Source organism: Coffea arabica, chromosome 1e, assembly GCF_036785885.1.
Source record: "Coffea arabica cultivar ET-39 chromosome 1e, Coffea Arabica ET-39 HiFi, whole genome shotgun sequence".
Classification (NCBI taxonomy): domain Eukaryota; kingdom Viridiplantae; phylum Streptophyta; class Magnoliopsida; order Gentianales; family Rubiaceae; genus Coffea; species Coffea arabica.
The window spans coordinates 46,980,426-47,002,151 of NC_092311.1; the positions used below are offsets into that span (position 1 = coordinate 46,980,426).

Sequence of the window (21,726 nt, forward strand, 5' to 3'; positions counted from 1 at the left end):
TAGTAGTAAATAGCTGTTACTTCCTCAGAGCTTCCCCTCAGTCAGCAATTGCCTAGACGGTGAAGTTTTATGAGTCTCCCCTTTAAGTTGAGTGAGACTCTCTTTGGTGTGTCCTGAGTGTAGTTTAGCTTTTTCCTTGTAAATGTCTGTTGTTGAAAAAAACAGACCAGGGGATCGATCCCTTGACCAGTCAGTTGGGGTGGAAAGGAAATGGGGAGGGGTGAAGGGATTAAAAGAAAAAAAAAACTTGATACTAAGCAATGGACGATTAAAAACATATTCACCATCGAGTGATACTAGTTAATTACTAGCATACAATAGAAGTATCAGCAGGCTAAGAAATACACTTGGTAAAAGGAACCAAAACAGTGAAGCAAATTTGTTCTAAGACGGTAGACAACAAGTGATGCAAGAGTAGAGCAGATGGTGGTTCAGTATCTATTAATTCTTTTTGATCTAATTGAATCATCTCCTAAAATAGATGCGAGCAGGAGTTGAGTAAATGATAACGATTGACAACAACAAAAAAAAAAAAGAGAAGAAAGTGATGTGAGCCAACCATTTGGCTTGAGCAATAATACATGGAATGCGCGCAACACGTTGTCCTCACAAATATATGAAAAAACGAGTTGTTGTCCACGTTCTTTTTTTTTTTTTGGCTTAGGGATATCCCACAAATATATAAAAAAAGAGTTGTCCCTGAGTTTCTTTTTTTTTAATTTTTTTTATTTAGAAATATCCCAACCTTTTGGTTGGACTAATCCACTAAGGTTGTGTAGAACTTTTTTTACTTAGAATTATTTCAATCTTTTGATTGGACTAATATTCGAAGATTGTGTAAAGTCTTGCTTCAAAAATATATAGTGAAATATTCATCAATCACGAGATGTGTTGATAATTATTAGATTACGTAATTAGTCGAACTGCCAGTGAGGCAGGTGGTTAGCACATTGGACCAGCTTTTTATCTCGTGTGTGATGTAATTTAACCTTTTGTTAGTAATAAAGATCTATTCTCGTTCTTCCAATCACAACCCAATGGTCATCAACAAATATATATAATTTATTGTTTGATACTTTTTTTTTTGATCAACAAATTTATTGTTTGATACTTGAATCCTTGGAAAAGTATAAAGTTAAGAAAATCACATATCTCAACGTCGTCAAATTCATCGACTCAACTTGCGGCTGCTGCCGATAATTTTTTATTTTTTGCAGCAACAATTTTCTGCTTCTGCCCACACAACATTTTATACTTCGTCCAGTCGGTCAAAGCATATGACTGACCGCTAGCCCTTGTTGACTTCACTACTATATTTTGTTTTTTCTTCTTGCTCTTTCCCTTTTTTTTTTTTCCTCCTCCTCCTTCTTCAGTTAGCTTCAAAGGTAGAAGGGCTGAATTATGAGAGTTAATTCTAATATAAAAAATAAAAGGTTCTTCATTCAACTCGCGGACCATGTGGCATTGCAGGATGCAGACAGGTCCCTCGTTCATTATTGAATGCGAGCAACCTCACATCTAATTTTTTTAAAGTTTTTTTTTGGGAGCGGGGGGTGGGGTAGGAAAACTTTTTTTTTTTTTTTTTTTTTTTAAAGTTTCTCTGACTGTGGCTGTCAATAAAGATCCGGGCAACTGGGCAACACCTAATCTTGGCACCATGCGCCCTTGGGATAATAAATAAATGCTCACACAGTAGATGTAGGTCCAGCTTGTCCTTCTTTATAACCTGAAAAATCTTGCATCTGCAAATGCTTGGCCCGTCGGCCGAGGCCTTCGAACGATTGAACGTGCGCCCAGCACACGCTAGTCACAAAGTTGCAATTTTTGGCAGGCCTGGTAAGTGGGTAGGTAGGACTTTAGTCAAATCCGACGTTTAAATTTGTTTAATTATTTTACCGACTCTTAACAATTTTTATTTAAATTTAACTTATTTATTTACTAAATCAATCTTGATCAATTTTTTTTTTATCCAATTTAAATGTTATCAAATATAAAACTCTATTCAATTTTGATTTAATTAGTTGATAAACCTCTCTTGAACGAACTCTTGCCAAACGATCGATCTTGATTCAAGTACCACATTTTCCAACCTTATGACTAGGGGATGGAGAGGTTTACAAATGGCAACAACATAATATTATATCGTATTGCTAACACGAATTAGTCTAGAGTTGAAAATTACAAATAGATCCTCATCAAAAGATACGATTCCATTCCGATCCCATTTGCTCACATTTTGCAGATGGACTCCATCAAAGCCAAACTGATCGAGTTTTGTAACGCTCACAGCAACATGAAAGCCACACCAGTTACTACAAGTAAAAACAAGAATGCGCTTTCCACATTTGATGTCAAAATTATGCCACGAAGCATTAGAACACGACTACTTTCTAATTAGATTGCATGTTGAATCAACCCATATCCCTTCCCCACAACCTAGGCAAAAACAGATGGTGACCAGAGAAGACTGGCCGAGTTGCATTCAATCTCATCAGAACCAATGCCTCGGAAATTTGGATAATACTCTTCTCAGGGGTTAGAATCAAGCGTCTTGACATCAAAGATTGCATCAACGAGTTCATCTTATTTGTTCACTACGATATGTATTTATCATGCTGCTCCTGAAGAAGACTGGCCGAAGACTTTGCATCCAGATATAGGGAGTTCACTTCCTCAAGATCCGCCTGCCAATTTATCAGCACCATTAGTTTCCACCATCACAACTACTTTGTTTGCAATTGCATATGGAGAACTCATAACAAAATCGAGTTGATTCCAATCCCAGCTGACAAATAAATTAGCCAACGTTTGACTGGTAAAATACCTTGCATATATTGTCACGACCATTCATTTTAGCTACGACACTGGCCGGTGATAACAATTGAACTGCATGCCTGAGGAAAAGGAATTTTTTGAGTTAAGTACGCATACCCAGGAATTATCTAAAACCAAAACAAATCCTCCAGAAGGGTTAATAGAGACCTCAAAGATGCTCGCTGTCCTATCTCTCCAAGGAAAGCCAGGCTTTCTTCATCAATTACCAGTTCCTCTACCTGTGCACGGACTGCTAATATCTGGCCAAACATCACAACAGCTACGTATCAATGTAAAAAAGTCATGATGTTCTATTAGCAGAAATAACTTTGTAAAAAAATAGCTGTCATAGAACCTGTATCATCTCAGCTGGACCATACGTTTCAGTCCGTATAATCACTAATCTGTCAAGTAAGTCGATGGGTATGCCATGAGGGCTTGTCATATCTGTTCCTCTACACACCAAAAAAAAAATTTTTTTTTTTTCAGTTTAGCTAAAAAAGTAGGATTTCTAGCCATTTTCTGCAATCAGACAATTAAGATTAAGATGCAGGCAACTATTGGTGATAAACATTATTAGGCGAAGGGATGTCTATGCTTATGTCACCTCTTGATGAACTTGAGAAATAGTTAATGCACAACAGAATCCAAAGTTTCATCCCCTTCCCCCTCTCCTTGGGCAGAAAAAGAAAGCCGTCTTAAGCATTCATGCATCATTGACTAATTACAAATTAACTTCAACATATATATGTGGAACATTATCAAGCTCATCAAGAGTAGAATACTACATTTTGGTAACACCAGTATGTGACCTTACACATTCACAGAGCATCTAGAATAATTTTAAATGAATCACAGAGGATGAACCAAGATTGAGAATAATATGTTAAGAGCACCTATGCAAAATTAAGTGGCTCAAGTCTACACTCTTGATGTTCCACCGAGATTATAGCAACCAATAATTAAAGAAATGAAATGATGAGAATCAAGATGTAATTCAAAGAACTGCACCAGCATTGCTTCATACCTGACATTACATATTCCCCTATTTGTGGCAAAAATCACTATTGGTGCTAGAGAACTTTCTACAGCACGGTTCAAGTATGAAAAGCATTCCATATCCAACATATGAACCTGCAAATAAGATGCTTCAAATTATTAGAACATATCAAAATAACACCCAAACTCATTCGTCATAATGTACGTATATAGATGAACCTCATCAATAAACAAGACTCCTGGAACAAGCTCTGCAACACCTTCATCAATATAACGGTTCACAACCTGCGATGGACATCTTCTGTAAGATGAAGCAACACACAACACAAAATACCAAATCCAAGCATCGGCTTTCTGTAGCAATAAAAGTCATCACCTTTCTCCTGAACATTGAGTTTAACATTTTACATTTTATCTTTGGATCAAGAACAAAGTATCCAAGCACTCTAGAAATTGCATCTCTTGTAAACAAGATGTTATACAGACTTCCAAAAAACCATGAAAAAAAAAACAAATAAACTGAAACTCTATATGGAGTACCTTATTGATTTCTTGACGCAACTTGTCAGTAATCTCTGTTTTCCTTGGTTTCATCATCTGACCCATCAGGGACAATATATCTTGTCCACCTTGAGGCCTTGCATTTGCAGCATCCAGGTCATGCAATGTGACGTCCTAATAGGCAAGAATATTGAATTCAGAATATGGAAGAAAGCATTTATTTATATATGTGTATAATAGCTCTCGAAGAATTTATCCATGCAACTAAGTACCAGACATAAATAAAGAGTATCTGGTATTCATTTCTTCAATAACTACAAGAAGAAACTTGCTTCACCCTCAAGATAAAAGGAACTGATTAAGGGAAGATACTCTAAAAGTTTTACTCTTAGGATGCACAGGTGGACTGAATACCAGATGCCCAATTTCATATGGACCCTCGGCAAAGCAGCAGAAGCTTTGGAGCATGAAAAATAGAATCTTCGCTTATAGTCAAGAACACCTATGTTTGATGTACTTGCAATGGTTTAAGATCATAAGATATTAGCACAATTCCAGATTTTATTCATGGTACCGAAGGCAAACCTGGACTATCTCCTTTTTCTTGTGAACTTCCCCTTTAGGTAATGGGACATATTCTTCTGCCTCAAGATCAAACTCAGTAGCAAAAGCATCACTCCTGCCTACCCTTTTAACTGCTCCACTATTTGCTTCAATATATATAACATCACCAACAGCTACCTGAAAGAGGTATGATCATGTTAAAAGCCGAGGCTTGAGCTGAAAGGTGCTTTTTTTACGCTACACAAAAAAGGTGTTTGCGACAATAGGAGGAATAAGACATGTAATGCTCCATCTTGAAGTTCAACAAAATGAGGAAAATTTTAGACAAAAAGCCAATGCAGCTAAACAACTCCAGTATTCTTGACTAGTTTACCAACACTAACTGAACTAATGAGATTCAAAGACAGGCATAGGGATATAGAGCGCTCACCTTTTCTTTAATCAGTGCATCATATATTGTTGGGTCCAGCTTTAACTGCTTGGTACCTTTGACAGTTTTTAAACCAATGATGACATGGCTGATGCTTTTACCATATCCTCCGGTCACACTTTCAGTTTCTTCAGGAGATAGTTCAGTGACCTACAATAGAAGAAGCTCTCTGAGATGTCAAAAAGTATTCGAGGTGACACCAAGTATCAAATATGGTGCAGAATAAAGATTCCAACTTTAATGCGAAAAGATGAGTAACATGCCTCTCCTTCGTACACTTCCTTATTTTCTTTGATACGGAGACCAATAGCTCGTCTAAAATTCTCCATCAAAACTTCAGTTTTCTTTACTTCAGATGAATACACTTCTGACCCAACCATTGGGCAGAATGGAACCTGCATTGTTGCGAAATCAACAAAAAGGGCTGTTACATGCAAAAGTCTGCATCCATTATAGAAATTATATCATGCTCAGATTCCTCATTAAAAGAATGATTAATGAATCTAATGATCTCAAAAAAATGATAATGCCACGAAACACGCAAAAGTGTACCTTGCTCCCAAGTTCTTGGGATATTCCAAGGGCAAGAGCTGTTTTCCCAGTACCAGGAGGTCCAGCAAATAGAAGTGCCCGCCCTGCCATCTTCTTTTGGCGAATCATATCAACAACAAGGCCAGCAGCTTCTCTAGCTGCAGCCTGCCCCACAAATCCTGCTGCCCAAGGCATTGCTTTTCCATTGGGCTAGAATATAATCAGCACCACCACAAATCGGCCAAAACAAAAAACAAAACTATTCCATCAATCACGAAAATACCAACAACACTAGAAACTAGTTATTATTATTTCTTGTATTGTCAAAGTCTTACTGATATTGAAATTAACAGCTTACGAGTTGCAAATTAACTAAGAAATCTCTAAAATGCAGTTAAAGTTAGCTACAAAAGCATAAAATCCAATCTTTCAATCATCTTTCCAAGCATATCGCAGAAACCAATTTTTTTTATCAGTAATAAGAACCTTAAACCCTAAAACCCAGGAAAGACAAAAGGAAAAAAAAAACCATGAACACCAAATTCAGTTGATACCTCGAGTCCAAGGCCTTTAATATGAGTATGAGTAGCAATTCTCTGCTTCTTTGTGGTGGATTGTACCTCCTCTATCTTCATCTTTCCTTCTCTTCTTTTTCCCTCTCTTTTCTGTTCTTCTTTCTTGTGGGTTTATGCTGGAAGCCCCGATAATGGAGGCGGATTTGGTTTTGAAGTGAAAGGTAATAGGGAGGTTGAGATTTACATTGAAGCCCTTGAAGTTTGAGGACTATTTCACTTCGGCCCCTTATACTATTATTTCTGCGTGGCTTTGGCTTTACGCGTCCGGGTGTACAGTTGAGGACACGATTGGTTAGCTTCTAAATGAAAGTACTTAAAGGGAAAATGATTTTCTAAATACCAAACTTTAATGCATATTTCAGCATGTGTAACAGCTAAATTTGGTTTCCCTGACAGAATATTTTTACTAATATGTAGGAAGGGAAACCTTTTATTTTTGGGCAAAATACACTTTACCTCCTATGATATAACTATTTTTCACATAACTCCTTTATAGCTTTAAAAACTATCTATAACACATTCATAGTTTGGATTAAAGTGTCAAAGTGGCGGAAATGATCATTTGTAACGAAATATATAAAAATATCGAAATTACCCTTATTTAAAAACTAAGATAAGTGAAGTGATCAAAGTATATAAATATAATATGCATAGCACTCTAATCCAGTATGATTTTATATTTTATCAAATAACCTTTTTATGGTTTTGTACTTTACCATATAATTCCTTTATAATTTTCAAAATATATACATAACTCTCCTGTGGTTAATAAATAATTTTCAATTTTACATAGAGGTATTTTTAACATTCTAGTTGAATCTGTTATGGATTGCAAATTCTATCGCTTTGATACTTTAATAGAGGGTTATGTATAGTTTTTAAAATCATAAGAGGATTATATAAAAATACAAAATTATAGGGGGATAAAATATAATTTATCCTTTTTTTGGGGTGGGGTGGGGTGCGGGGGATTTTAAGCCTAACTAATACTACTAAATTTAAGAAACTAAGGGAACACCTTTTCCTTAACAAACAACTCACATTCATAGTATACAAGAAAATATGATTTTACAGTACTCTTCCAATTATTAAATTTTGGTTTCTCATAATTAACCAAGAAACACATCCAAGAATAGTGAATCGACTCCAATAGTGTCATTTGCCAAAGGTAACTCAAGTTGTAAAATGAAGGGGAAGAGGAATAGATTGGATGGTTTGAGAGAAAAGAGTATAAATAAAAAATTTCGATTCAAACTCTCTCACTTATAATAAAAAAAAATTGTAAAATAGAATGATCTTTTAAGAGTGTATAAAACGGTGCTTAAAAAAGTTTAGCTGCCTGCAGAATTTAGTGGGACAAAAAAGAGATTCTCTTCTCTTCACCTGTCCAAAGACACAAACGTGAAAAGCCCACAATCGGGAAATTGATATCTAAACGCCGTAGGTGTTATTGTTCACTAAAGAAAAGAAATGAAAAATGTAGGTACTCATTGGCATTGCATAGCATCGCCACGCTTAGCACACTGCCTTTGAGACTTTCCTATTATCCGATGACCACCATGTCATTTCTGTGCAACTCATTACAACATGGTTGCTCTTTAGATGAACATGTTACATGGTTTTACTCATACAAGAACCCCATGCAATGAGCATGATCTGAAAGAATTAAAGGAGAACAATGAAAGAAAGGAGAAAATGACTAATTCTCTGGTACTGCAATGCATGGAGTCCGAGGACAATAACAGTATTTTGGGTTTACAAGTGATCTCGGATACTGCAATACATAAAACAAAACAACTGCAACAGTCAGCTTGATAATTTTCACAGGACATTTATTAAAAATAAAAAAATAGCTACTCAACAGATGAATCCAGATAATAATCACTATGCTACAGTGTTATCCGTGTAGTTGCAGGCCTTCGGTCCTACGTGAATATTGTCCTTCCCAATACATAATCTCATCAGAAGACTACAACCACTTTATGTAGCACTTCCATCTTCTAGCAGAGAGTGTCTCTCAAGGATTGCAATCGTCTCTTCCTTGGCACTGCCAAAACAAGAAGTTTACCAAGATTATGCACAACTAAGAGGATTTTTGTACCAAAGAGCATTCAAAACTTACCTCCCAGGTCTGAGAATCTTGTACGTTCCTAGCTTAGTAAGATCCACAATTGTTGAACCTGCACGCCCTGATGGAAGAGCACCGCCATCATAAATGTATGCACAATGTTCCCAGAGGTTCTTAAAATCTCTGATGTCTACACTACTAGGCTGCCGACTGAGGTTGGCACTAGTAAGGGCCAGGGCACTTTGAGAGCCGCTACATATCACCCTAATAAAATTACAGTCAGGGACTCGAACACCAATGCTTTCCAACCCAGGATTCAAAGACTTCTCAAGGATGCTTGAATCCCCTGTAAGATAGCAAAAGTTAAGCTTCACAGAAGATACATTATTCAAAATTCAAAGCCAACAGTTCAAGAAAAAACAAAAGAAGATAGCTTCCCATAATGGGAGAAAGAGCTAAGCTTGAACAAGTAATTTTTCAAACTTCTTCCTTTACATGATATATGAGCTCCGCTTCAAATTATCACACTTGGAATAGGATTACAATCAACAACCTCCCCAAAAAGATCCCACTTAAAGAAACAAAGCATCGAGCTACAAACCTCGCCTCAGTATCACAGTTACCGGCCCTGGAAGGAGACAATCCAGCAAACCAGGAGGCAAATGATCCGTGACAGCAAAATGTTTGATGTCCTCAACATTTCCAACACAAATTGCCAGCGGACTAGTATATTTACGACCTTTGATCTCATAAATCCTGTTAACTGCTTCCACAGAGCTGTTCAAAGCCAAGATATAAAATGTACCATGAGCTTATAGGGTCTTATAAACAATAGAATATGCAACAATGAGATATTGCTCAAGAAGTCCTACAACCACAGCTGAGCAACATAAGTACTGAAAATAAAGTTGTCCCTCAAATTTTACTATCAAAAACCTGTCCATGGCAATCTAAAGAACCAGAAAGAGTATTACAATATTTTATTCACAATTGCTCCTATTTTGCAGCTATACATTAAATTCTGATACAGCAAGCTAAAAAGGCACTATTCTTCAGTTAATCCAGCAAGAAGCATTTTAACTGCTTCTTCATTAATCAAACTCCATCTTTGAAAAGCATAGTTCCTGAATTTCAACAGGAACAAGAAGTAACTTGCTATATACACATGCACGCATCATACACCTGCGTGATGATGCACATATTCATAAGCATTTACTTTTCAACAAAGTTCTACAGCTCAAATTCCTCAATCAAACATTTGCACACAGATAAAACATAAAATATTGCCATACGCACTAGTTAAGGCCCTGCGAAAGCTTCAAATTTGCCAAGGCTCATTGTTCTATAGACAACAAAGAACAAGGAAACTAACTCCATGAATAAAAGGGGTGAAACGAAAGCTCGAAGTGGGCGGGAATTTGCCATACCAAGCATCACAAGCAAAGCCATAGAGGGTATCAGTAGGCACAGCAATGACCTTTCCAGCTTTGAGAGCTTCAACTGCTTCTTGAGCATAATCCTCTGTAGCAGGGCGCACTAAACCCATCTTACTCTCCACATTCCCATCACACTTCTCCAAGCTAGAATCCATCATCAGCCTCACAATTGCAACCCCTCTAAACCCCCTTTTTCTTTGCTGCAATATCTTCAAAAAACCAATCTTTTGCACCCCTGAAAAACGCACTAAGGTCGGTTAAGAATATTCACAAACACGTGCCACTCACTGGAGCAAAAAGATACACTGGGAACGGAAGGACAGTGAGAGAGAGACTGACGATTATTGACAGTTGGACGAAGAAGCACCTAAGGAGGAGGATGAAGAACGGAAGAGAGACTTGAAGAGCGGAGGAAATGCTTGGGTAATTATTACTATTCTGCTTGAGTTCATAATGGAATAACGTACCAAAAAATCACTTCCTTTTTTGTGGGAATTAAGGAATATGGACGCCGCTCGAATGAACTGCAGGCCGTGTGGGCCGCTGAACCCTGTGTTTGACTTTTTGTGCCGACCAGAGAGTCTCCTTTGTGTCTGGATTAATTTACAATTTTACACTTGACAAAGTAAATTTCAATTTGGCCCCGGTAAGTTTTAAAAGGTGCAAAATCAAGCCCCTCAAAAGTCAAATTTTGTCTGCATAGTACATTCCCGAACGCCACCAATGAGGACATGGCTACAGAACAAGAAGATCCAAGAAAACTTGCGGTTACTTCCCTTGTTAATTGACACCAAAATATTGCTACAATTTACTTGGCATGCAGTCTTCTTTAAGAACTCTAGCTGTGATAAAGAGTTTTTATTTTTTAGGACAACTATGAATATGATGTTCAAGGGCATATAGTGCCATACCATACTATTGATATCTGAAGTATGATATTCATAAACTTGACTCAAAAGGATCAAAATTATAACTGTTACACAATTGGAAAGTTGAGATATAAGTAATCTTCCATTGCAAAATGCACTTTTTTTAACATGTTAACTCCCAACCAAAATCCGACTCACCTAAAATTCACAAGGGTGTTCAGTAATACACTTGGTCTAGAATTGGGACTTAATCTTGCTAGCCTTCCTTGGTCCAGTTAGGTTCTTCCTTAAATATGTTAGAGTAGAAGTAGGAGAAGGATAGGAATTGACATCTAAATTGACTCAAAAAAAAAAAGAGGCTGATGCCTGTGGCTGCTAATATGGAGAAAGCTTTCCCTGTAACTTTCTGTTTTGGATCAGTTTTGGCAAGTATCGCGTTTGTTCTGGAAGATTCCTGTTCTCACCGGTTGATCACTGCTCAATGATCACAGGTTTGCAGTACCAGTAATGTAGAGAATCAGAAACCTCTTATGGAAGACGAAGAAAAAAGAACAAACTTTCTTTGATTACTGTATCTGTACGAAGCACGTTGCTCTGTTGTGCAGATCACAACATTCATCATTCCTGCAACTCCTGTTTCTTTGATGAAGCAAAATACCAATGGCACAGAACTGTCAATTGCTTCATCTGTGTATTTATACAAAATCCCTTTCGCAAGGATTGAGTTTATCCACTACTACCCCCCCAAAAAAAAAAGAACTACTAATCACCTCCCACTAAATGTTTCTGGATTTTCTATGTCGGCTTGACGAAGGTTTGGAGCAACACGGGAAATTGTTTCTGATTGACTCTGTTGAGGCCATCGACCAGGATGTAACATGACTTGGGAATTCTGATGTTGCTGATCTGCAAAGGCTTGTTGTTGCCTTCTCCATCTCAGAAACTCAACAACAATTGAACTTCCACTCATTGCAACTCCAAATCCTGCAAATGTGGAGAGAAGAATTGACAAAACAGCTTGTACATGAACCTGCAGATTCCAGAAAACGCAGATTAGAGACCTGAACATCATATCCAAAGTTCACCTGATGAAAGATAAAGCATGCTCCTCTTTTTCTGTTAAAATCAACTTCAGTTGAAACAAAATAAAAGCAGGACTTAGAAGGTGATGAAAAGAAAAGAATACAGAACAAAATTATCCACTACAAATGGAGGCAGAGACACTATACATCCTCCTTTAACCAATAAAAATAAAATGAGATTCTCTAATCTATGTAAAGGTAATGTCATTAACAAAATCCAGACTCTTTTTCTTACGGTATTATTGTATGTCAAAGACATGAATAGGGTTCATTCGTACCACAGAGTAGAAAATATGTGCAAAGAGAACCACGAGAGCAAACTGAACCGATGCATAAACCCACACAAATCTTCTCTTCACTACAAAAATAGAAAGAGTTGATGTCAGAAACTAAAGAACATTATCGTAGAAGTTTCAACCAGCATTTCAAATTCAACCCATGAATCTCACATCTTCTTAAACAAGAGAATCAGACATCGAAAGTTTCTCATTGCATCATCAAGAATAACATACCCATAGTTGAAGAGGTCATGGATGCCAAGAGACCAAGTACACAAGAAAATGGAAGTGATATAGCAATTGCTCCAGTACCCATTTTCCCAACCTGGCACATGAGAAAAATGTTAACCATATAATGGCTAATAGATCTACAAACAGCTAAATCAGATAATCTTACCAGAAGCTGCTCAAGGAAACAAAAGTAGGCAAGCATGCTGACAATGACAAGAATGGGCACTTCATGCCAAACCCTGCATTGATACAGCAAAGTATAAGACTATAAATGGCATAACTCAAATGGTTGAATTTGGAGTCTTACTGCCTGGTCAGATTCTATTTTCAATGATACAATTATAAAAAAAAAAAAACAGATGCTCATTGGCATTGAATGAAGTGAAGAAATTACAGCCTTAAGTAAAGGTCACAATTCAGTAGGTCAGGGATTTGTAATCCAAAGCAGAAGATATATGTTTTTCTGCTTATGAACTATGGCATCTGCTTTATTATTCCCATAGGCCAGACAAAGTTTAGTTCTAACACTGGATAGCAGTCATTTCTGGCTCTGGAACTTATTCTTCAAGACATTGTGTAGTTTTACCTGGAAGGAGTGAATTGACCTTAATTACTTGTTAAACCCAAGAATCACGATATATTGATATCTCAAGTTGGTAAAGGAGGTTCCATTAAAGATTCTGCATGCAACTCGATAATGTTCAAGATAGTGTCAATTTTATTTTGAAACTAAGCCCTGATACACAAAAAGATGAAAATAACTGAAAAATCACGTCTTTTGAAAGAAAAGGTAAAGAGGAGAGTTTTTATGAAGGACACAGAACAGCTCCCTATCTCCTTCCTTTTCATTAGGACTCAAGTGTGTTATTTACCAGGTATGTATCTACTCATAAAAAGGGAAGCAACAAATGACAGCCACATGGTAAAATCTCTATTAGACAATCACGTTTTCAGTTTACATCAAAAGTACAACGGTATTAGAGCAAAAATCAAATCACTAAGATGGTAAGGTTCCTTTGATTCCAGTCATCTCAATATTCGATACACATGATTATGCTGTGAGATTGGAGGAAGTGGTTTACTAGGAAAGGGATCAAAGCATCAGGAGAATGCAAATAACAACGGAAGGTTACTGTGTACAAGGAAATGTTCACATAATGGCCCTAGAAATTCTAAGAAGAGGTTGTGCATGATAACTTTGTTTCAGCTTTCGAGAAAATTAACATCCCAAGATAAATAACTTGCCTGTATCCATTTATTTCCAGATTCCGGACTCTACTTGCTCTAGTATTTTGACATCGAACACTTTGGATCCTCAAAAGTGTGACTGGTAGATTTTGAACCTCTTGTTTGCAAACATCACATGTCTTGTTTCCTTTGATGCTAAACCATTTTATAGCACATTCTTGGTGAGCCAAAGCAAGTTCTCCTTTGCAACTACATTCCATCTTGAGTGTCTCTCCACCTTCACATAACTCAATGAAGCAGATTCGACAAACAGCTTCTTCCTCGGGAATGTCTTCACCATCAGCATCACTATTCTCTGCAAAACAAGGCTTAAATTATTCCCAGAAAATAAAAACTGTAAATGACATATAATTCCAACTATGGAGGTAATAATAATATAAGAAACCAAAAGAAAGAGTAAAAAAGTAGCTAAAATGGCTAAAATGTAATGGCGGTCTAAGTCCAGCAACTTCTTCATCTGAAATTCAACAGCACCAAGGAACTGTAATGACCTTTAGAATATTTCTGGCACTAAATTTGGAAGCGCCATATAATACTGTAAATGACATATAATTCCAACTATGGAGGCAATGATAACATAAGAAACCAAAAGTAAGAGTAAAAAGGTAGCTAAAATGTATTGACACTTTTTTAAGTCCAGCAACTTCTTCATCCTTAGCTTCAACAGCTCCAAGTAACCATAGCGGCCTTTAAAATATTTCTGGCACTAAATTTGGAAGAGCCATATAATTTACAGCTGCCATATGATTTGTAAAGAAAATGCAATGCTGCCATATAGTGCCATGTATATTTCAATTCTTTTTGCAATCACTTATAGAAGTTCTGCCATATATTAGATAACCCAGTACGATGTACAAATTCAGTGGAACCTTAGGCATAAACTTTTAATTTAGAGTTTTGAGTGTGGGTTACACCTTCATTGCTCCAAAGTTGTTTAACATATTTCCATTGATGTATAACTCGAGAAGCTCCTAATTGACACATCATGCGGCAAAAGAGCAAATTACCAGTATTTCCTCCTGCAGTTGACACTGATGTTATTGAATCCCCATCCTTCACTCGAGGAGTAGTAGGAATTACCCTGAAAAATGAGTCCATCCTTTTGATGCTTCTTTCTTTGTTGATAGCTGGAACAGAAAGTGATCGAGAGATGTGCCTTTGTGGTCCTTTTGTCTACAATCATCGATGCATTGACATTAGAGTGTGCATAAAGCTATCAGCCTAGGGTTGTGTTTGGAAATTGGCTGCATGAAGTTGATACAATGTTTTTTCGAATTTATCTCAGTGAAGATGAGATGGTAGGCTTTTGAATATATATTATTTCTTGCCTACATGCTACATCATCTTATTCAGGATTGAAATTCATATGTTGCAAGGGTGCTGAGTTACATATTCTAATTACTAGCATGCATGCCATAGTTTATTACAAGACAGAATAACAAGAATGCAAAATTGACTGCATCATCCAATAAAGCCTGCCCTTAAAATCTGGTTAATGACTAATGATATTGAAATATGAGCTAATCAACTTATTTATGGGGAACAGAATAAGAGTTTCTAAAGGACTTACATCCAATGTCAGAGAGCTGCATGCACTCCCATCAGTAATAGACTCAGAACTTAAATGTGCAACTGGGGTAACAGGTAAAGACGAAGTCCTCTTCATGCGAGGAGTAAATATCTTTGAGAGAGACCAAGACCTTGACATCGATGGCTTCTCCTGTGATGCTGTGGTTGAAGAACCTGAATCAAGGTTAGAAGCCTTGTCTATATCTGTCTCTGGATTCAAGTTCCGGTTCTTGAAACTTAGTTTTGGCAGGAGATTTTTGATGGATGATTTTGCTCTGGATGAAGAAGGACCCGGAGAACTATTTAGTCTTGAATCAGAAGGGCTAGGGGTCAACATGAAATTCACTCTTTTGGGCGTAGGAGTTGGCGTTGGAGGCATTTTTATTTGAACAAACTCTGCACATGAGGCATCCATTGTTCTGGTAGGTATCTCCAAGAATAGATTTTGTTTCCTCCAGTTTTTAGCATTCCCAGTTTCTTCAGTTATTCCACTGGAACTTTCTACCTGAAAGGAGGATTTTGTTGAACCGCTCATCTATAAACGTGCAAGACAACCTCTAAAGCATACTACTAGTTATCATCACTGCATTCAGTAAGTGATAACTTCACAAGCATTTGGATAAACTGGCAGAATTACTCAAATACTAAATGAACTATAGGTATACTAAATTTAAAAAAATTCAATTGAAATTTATCTTACAAACTACCAGTCTGATTTCATATATCCTATCAATCAGTAGCAGATTAAGGTCAGAAGTTAATTTGGGTAATAGAAGCTCCAATGCTACACCTATGATAAAGCCGCCATCCCAGCAAATTGGGATTTGAAGTGCAGCAGAATTGGCTAAAAATAAGTATCATGGGTGGAACTGATGTTTTACAATCCATTCAGCCATTTACAATGGAGTTTTGGTTACAGGAAGAAGTATTAAACAAATTGGCCATGCAATCAAAGTTATGCGCAATCTTGGAACAATAAACTGCTTGTAATAAGAAACTACAAACAAAGAAAGGTAATCCACCTCCTACATGAAGGTAGTACCAGTATCCAAACTTATCCAACTTCCGTGATCCACAATTCTCTTATCTTCCCTCTCTTCATCAAGAAAGAGAGGAGAATTAAAAAGGGTTCTATGTTCAGTGTCCGCCCCAATAGAACTCTTAAAAGTTGGGTTCGAAATACTTGTCTTAAGTTCAAAAGACTTCATTTCATCTGGATTTTATTTAATCCCAGAATTGAAATTTAAGTTTAGAAAGAAAGATTAATCAAGAACCAGCTAAGGACAAAGTAGATGTGTACAGAGAAACGCTAAAGTAGAAAACATCAACAGATCTTAGTTGTACCTTAGGCATCGGAATGACAACTTCTCTTTCACATGCAGTAGTACTATTACTGAATCCATCCTGCACCTCGCTTTTAATACTAGTACTCCTATGTTCCTCAGTGTTATTCATCATCCCAAGCTGATAATTAACTTCTGTACTTGTCCTCACCCCACTCCTGCAGAATCCTTAAATTAAGGGAACCAGTTTTTCAGAGAGAAAAAGAAAGCTGAGATTTGATAGAAAGCTAAAGTTGAGATAACGATATAAGTACTGCCACGCTCTAGAGACGAGTGAATATGACAGAAAGCGGAAGAAGTAATGGAGCAGTTGTATGAAGAATGAAGTTGGTTGGTTTAATCTTCTTTTACATTTATGACAAGGCAGGCAGGTGAATGAATGAATGAAAGCAAAGCCCTGAGTAATAAGTGTTAGTCCTGTGAAATTTGCGAAAATCTATTATGGCCTGCTGCTTCTACTTCACTACTACTTTCCCACTCCCAAAGTGCGGGCACACTTCACTCATCACTAGCGCCCTTTTTCTCCTTGTCAACTGCAAAGTTGCCATGCAATGTAGTTTGGAGTCGTGGAAGTATGCACCCCTAACAAGATATACTTCTAAAATTATTTATACATGTCCGTTTCTTGAAAGTTACAGTAGTGAAATCTGGAGTGCCATCATCTTAATCAACTAACATGGATGGATCAACTGATAACCACGTGTAATCCAATATATTCGAGCCTAACATTTACAATTTCCCTAGAGCCCAAATCTTTCCTATCTTTTTCTTCTTTTCTTTTTTTTTTTCCTTTTTGTTACCATGTTACATGGATTACACAAAACTGTGATGAATTTTACATGATGTACCGTGTGCATGTGAATTTACGAGGATTGCTGTGCCAATTTAGTGATTACTAGTAGTACATTTGTGATTGTCATCGATGAGGTCTAGGGAAGAAAGGAAAAGTCTGGAAGTGGTGGTCAATGGTCGTGTTTCCAATTAAGCAAGCACAATAGCAATAATAATATATTAGTGGTATGCCCAAGTAGAGAGTGTTTCTCTCTCTTTCAATCGGTCAATTATCTTCCACAATTTCAGCACTGTCGCAACATTTTCTGGAGCTTAAGTCAACTTAATTTCGCCACTGGCCATATGGTCCAGTGGTCATCACCATTAAAGGTGATGCTGGAGGTCAGGGGTTCAATCCCTGCCTCCCACAAATTTGCCACAATTTGTGGCGGTCTTAATTGACCTTCATCGATGGAGTCTGTACTCACATCGAACCCCCTCTCCTTCCCCTTAGACTAGGCTAGATTAGGTTATAAGACATCTACCGTTTCGACAAAAAAAAAAAAAAGTCAACTTAATTTCATTATTTCGTGAATCACACTCCCACAAAGCACATAGAACATAGCACATATGGCCAGAGTCATAGACTCCTTGAACAGAAGGGCTTAGGAATTTTTTTCCTTTTTAACCCTCGCGAGTCCCATGTCTCCTCACCCCACGGTTGGGTTACAAGATTCGAACCATGTACCTTTAATCACTTGTTACGGCTAATTTAATCTTGTATTATAACAAATAAATACTTAAATGCCATCCCAAACTTTGTCAGGTTGCGAATTCTGATGTTTGAAGAAATTTGTAGTCTGGAAGTTTTAGGTTAACCTCCAAATTGTAAACACTTCTTGTTAAATCCTCCCAATTTGGCAATTGCATCTATACGAGACTCTTGCGAGGTTACTTCATGCATTCCACAAACGTTTGTCAAGTCATTTTCTGTCTTCTAGAAGGAGGAGAATGAAGCGTGAAGAAAATAATGATGACTGAAAATCAAAGATCGGTTTTAAAACGAGAAACAAAGGCCTTAAACTGGATCTTACGGATTCTTCATTTCCAGTATCAAGTCCTTCCCGTTTAGGATCAAAGTACATCTGTCAATTGTTACGAAACGGCATCTACTGACTAATATGCCGAAAAAAACAACTACTCCTTCGTGTAGGTCAAAGAATCGAATCCCTTTTTTTTGCCCCATGTTAATTCAATCTCCTCTAAATTTTCCATTGCACGAGATGTCTCTTAGCAATTTTGGGGTTATTCATTAGCTCTGGTAATCGGTAACTCAATTAAAATTTTTAATTTCTTTTTGGGTATAAGACTGACATACGATCACTCTCCATACTTTAATTTAGTAAATTGGATAAGTGTAATTGAGTTTTAGTGGTATATCCAAAGTTTTACAAGTAAACCAAAAATATCCGTTTTCCTCAAGTTCAAGCTCAAAAATAAACATACATGGTAAGTTATAACTCATAACGCTATTTATTAATAGATTAGTATATAATATAAGACAGTAGTGGGAACATAATTTATATAATTTGTTATTAAGAAATAAAATACGGTAATTCGTCCTAATATCAGAAATTTAAAAACCGAATCCCAGTATCTATCCTTAAACCATTTTATCAAACATTGAAGATGAGACATAAGTTAATTTTGTTAATACCCAACATCCCATCTAAATTGAATCGGCTGTAGTTTCTAACGAAATTTGAACACCCCACCCCTGCTTAGCATTAATGGTAAGAGTTTGAGTATATCTCATCTCGTATCCAAAATCAACTCGTATACCCTGCGCATCTCTCTTATCTTATCTAGCACTCAAGTTGGAGTTACTTGATTAGTAAACGACAACCAACTATATGAACTTATAGAGTAGAGTTTCTCAATGGTGTAAGAAGTTCCATCTACCCCATCCCTTTGGCTATCTACAACTCTTTTATCCCTTGGCGGCAAGTATGCTTGTTCAAATAAAGCATGTATCTTTATTCAAATTTTGTGACCAATAGTTCATTTTTCTTCCTTTTTCCTGAAGCATGAAGACTAGTTTAAAAAAGCCAGATTCGAGAAACCCTTTGCAGATACAATCATACAAGTGGTAGGCCAAGGTCTGATGACAGACATTTTATCTCGAGGAAGGGAAAAAGCTTTATGAAAAGCAGTCGAGTAGGCCAAAAGAAGTCATCATGTGGCCGTAGGTATTTGTTATTTCAATCACATCATCCATCCCAGAACCCAAATCTAATTCAAATGATGGGATGGGAGGCCGAAATGAGGAAAAGAAATTTGGTTGATTAATGTGTAGCAATATTGAGTGTGTTTGGAATTTTGGATTGTAAATTATTTAAAATATTTTTATAAAAAGATAATTAAAAAAATATGATAATGATGCAATCAAATCAATATGAATAAATAAGACGTAAATAAAGTGAAATACTCTTGAACTGTGGGGCTACTTTTCTGTGGCAACATCAGTCGCTTGAATCAATGTGCCTCCCTCCCTGGACCGCATTCATTTGACAAACAGCCTTCTTGTGTGGTTCCTGATCTTACAGGAAACAAAAAAGAAAAAGCTTTTTTAACAAGGAATAGAATTGAACCATGTTCGTGATTATCATTTGTTTAACATTTACTACCATTTTATGCTCCATTTGGCAAAGACTGGGCCGACCAGACTCCCTTTTTTAGGTTCATTAACTGCTGCCACTTCGTAGAATTTTAATTTGAGTATGAAAGTTGAGGATTTGGGGCAGGGACGGTCATCAGGTGGATCGTTCCTGAACAGTTTACGGCCAAGGTTTGGTCAAAAAAAATTATACGGTTCAGATTTCATATTGTACCTCATTTTTAACAATATGTGTAAAACTCATAAAATTTTGTTCTAAAATTACACGCCTTTGAAAGTAAATTACACCGCCGGGAGCAAAATGCACGTAACCTACCCTGGTCCGAAAGTTGAGCACCCTCCTCCGCCGCCAGCCCATGTTTGGATAAGAGATTATTTATAAGATTTCTTTCAAAATTATATATATTTTTTCCCTCAAAGTCGGTTAAAAAATATAAATAAGAATGTATTAGAAACCATGTACATAATACAAAATTTTCTTTTTTAGAATATTAACGACACTCCTCTTTTGGTTATTCATACGCCTGCTACCTTATCTTTCTTATTAAGAGACTGTAATACCCCTACCTTATTTTTGTTTCTCAAACCCATAGATTAATCTTGTCAAAACGTTGTTATTGACAAATTGAGGTGGTGATTATAGTTACCTCAAACACATCCACCTCATCTTCTTTTCTACAAATTTTAGGCATTTTTTAGGATTAACCATGGAAGACAATATTCCAGAAGAAGCTATTGATGAATTAAATAAGATATGCCACTTGATTAAGTTCAACAATATTGAAAAAAAAAGGTTCAACGATATTGTAAAAATTTTATTTTATATTAACACTTGAATTCCTTAGAACTTACTAATGAAGATATGTAATATGAATATTTTTTAGGCGCCCACACTTCTGAGTTTCCAGTGAGTTGTATATCGGGTTGTTATTATTGGAGTTATTCAAATATCTACTGTTGTTCTTTTTGATTATTTTTTTTTTGCCGTCTAGTACAAAACTCATTAAAAAGACAAATATTGAAAGAGCAAAAATTTAGTGGCCATGCTTAAAAGCATTATATTTAAGTTTTGACTCAATAAATGTTACTTACATTACTAAAAATTAGCTTTTAGCATTTTGTGATTTTGTTAACTCTTATTCATTGTTTAATTGAAGTTTTTGAACAAAAAAAGGTACAAAACACATTACTAATCAACTTTAAATTGACCATTTATACATGTAAATGAATGCCTAATCAGAGTTGGAATGTAAGAGTGAATATGATGAAGTCAGTCTATGAACATGAGACCAAAAAAATAAGACGAGGGCATTTTAGTCCCTCGATATAAAAGATGGCATAGTTAGGATGTAAATAATTAAAATGGAAATGCCATTAACACTTCCCTCTTTTTCTTTTCAAAATGAAAAAAAAAAGAGACTAAAATCGTTACTCTTGATTTATCTCCGTGAGTGGGAGGTAGATAAGATTCTATGGAAGTTTAGATGGTCCAGGATTTTTCACATAAATTATTTGCAAGACTGTTCCATCCCAAAAGTGGTCGGGGTACCTTTCTGTCTTTTCAGTTTCTGTCGTCCGAATTTTGAGTTTAAAGAAACTATATATCCAAACTGGAATTTAAATTGCAGTCTAATGGTAATAAATATATTCGGGAACCTTTCTTTTTTTGCTTTTCATGGAGATGGAGAGCACCACCAATAATTAACTAATGCACTTGCAAAGTAGAATTAATACTACAAC

The 21,726-nt window shown here is 36.4% G+C and overlaps 3 protein-coding genes across 7 annotated transcripts; all 3 read right to left on the reverse strand.

The window, feature by feature from the left end:
• Positions 1-2,113: 2,113 nt before the first annotated feature.
• LOC113708038 (ruvB-like protein 1) lies at positions 2,114-6,550 on the reverse strand. Its single transcript, XM_027230487.2, has 12 exons — positions 6,394-6,550; positions 5,861-6,049; positions 5,572-5,703; positions 5,309-5,458; positions 4,900-5,055; positions 4,354-4,488; positions 4,033-4,098; positions 3,842-3,948; positions 3,170-3,269; positions 2,983-3,074; positions 2,825-2,894; positions 2,114-2,684 (listed from the first exon to the last, which is right to left on the reverse strand). The coding sequence occupies exons 1-12, from the start codon at positions 6,472-6,474 to the stop codon at positions 2,595-2,597; spliced, it is 1,368 nt and encodes a 455-aa protein (XP_027086288.2). The 5' UTR covers positions 6,475-6,550; the 3' UTR covers positions 2,114-2,594.
• Positions 6,551-8,098: 1,548 nt separating this feature from the next.
• LOC113708044 (uncharacterized) lies at positions 8,099-10,491 on the reverse strand. Of its 3 annotated transcripts, none has more exons than XM_027230512.2 (5): positions 10,386-10,491; positions 9,910-10,153; positions 9,084-9,259; positions 8,537-8,828; positions 8,099-8,461 (listed from the first exon to the last, which is right to left on the reverse strand). In XM_027230512.2, the coding sequence occupies exons 2-5, from the start codon at positions 10,074-10,076 to the stop codon at positions 8,395-8,397; spliced, it is 702 nt and encodes a 233-aa protein (XP_027086313.1). In that variant the 5' UTR covers positions 10,077-10,153; positions 10,386-10,491; the 3' UTR covers positions 8,099-8,394. The 3 variants fall into 3 exon arrangements, with proteins under 3 accessions (XP_027086313.1, XP_027086296.1, XP_027086304.1); XM_027230495.2 differs by having other exon boundaries at positions 10,286-10,482; XM_027230503.2 differs by having other exon boundaries at positions 10,258-10,417.
• An 839-nt stretch (positions 10,492-11,330) lies between these two features.
• LOC113708063 (uncharacterized) lies at positions 11,331-19,907 on the reverse strand. Of its 3 annotated transcripts, none has more exons than XM_072059035.1 (9): positions 19,798-19,907; positions 16,540-16,696; positions 15,197-15,700; positions 14,634-14,799; positions 13,624-13,921; positions 12,545-12,617; positions 12,382-12,472; positions 12,148-12,227; positions 11,331-11,817 (listed from the first exon to the last, which is right to left on the reverse strand). In XM_072059035.1, the coding sequence occupies exons 1-9, from the start codon at positions 19,830-19,832 to the stop codon at positions 11,554-11,556; spliced, it is 1,668 nt and encodes a 555-aa protein (XP_071915136.1). In that variant the 5' UTR covers positions 19,833-19,907; the 3' UTR covers positions 11,331-11,553. The 3 variants fall into 3 exon arrangements, with proteins under 3 accessions (XP_071915136.1, XP_071915139.1, XP_071915145.1); XM_072059038.1 differs by lacking the exon at positions 19,798-19,907 and adding an exon at positions 16,890-16,906; XM_072059044.1 differs by lacking the exons at positions 16,540-16,696; positions 19,798-19,907 and adding an exon at positions 16,218-16,345.
• Positions 19,908-21,726: the final 1,819 nt, after the last annotated feature.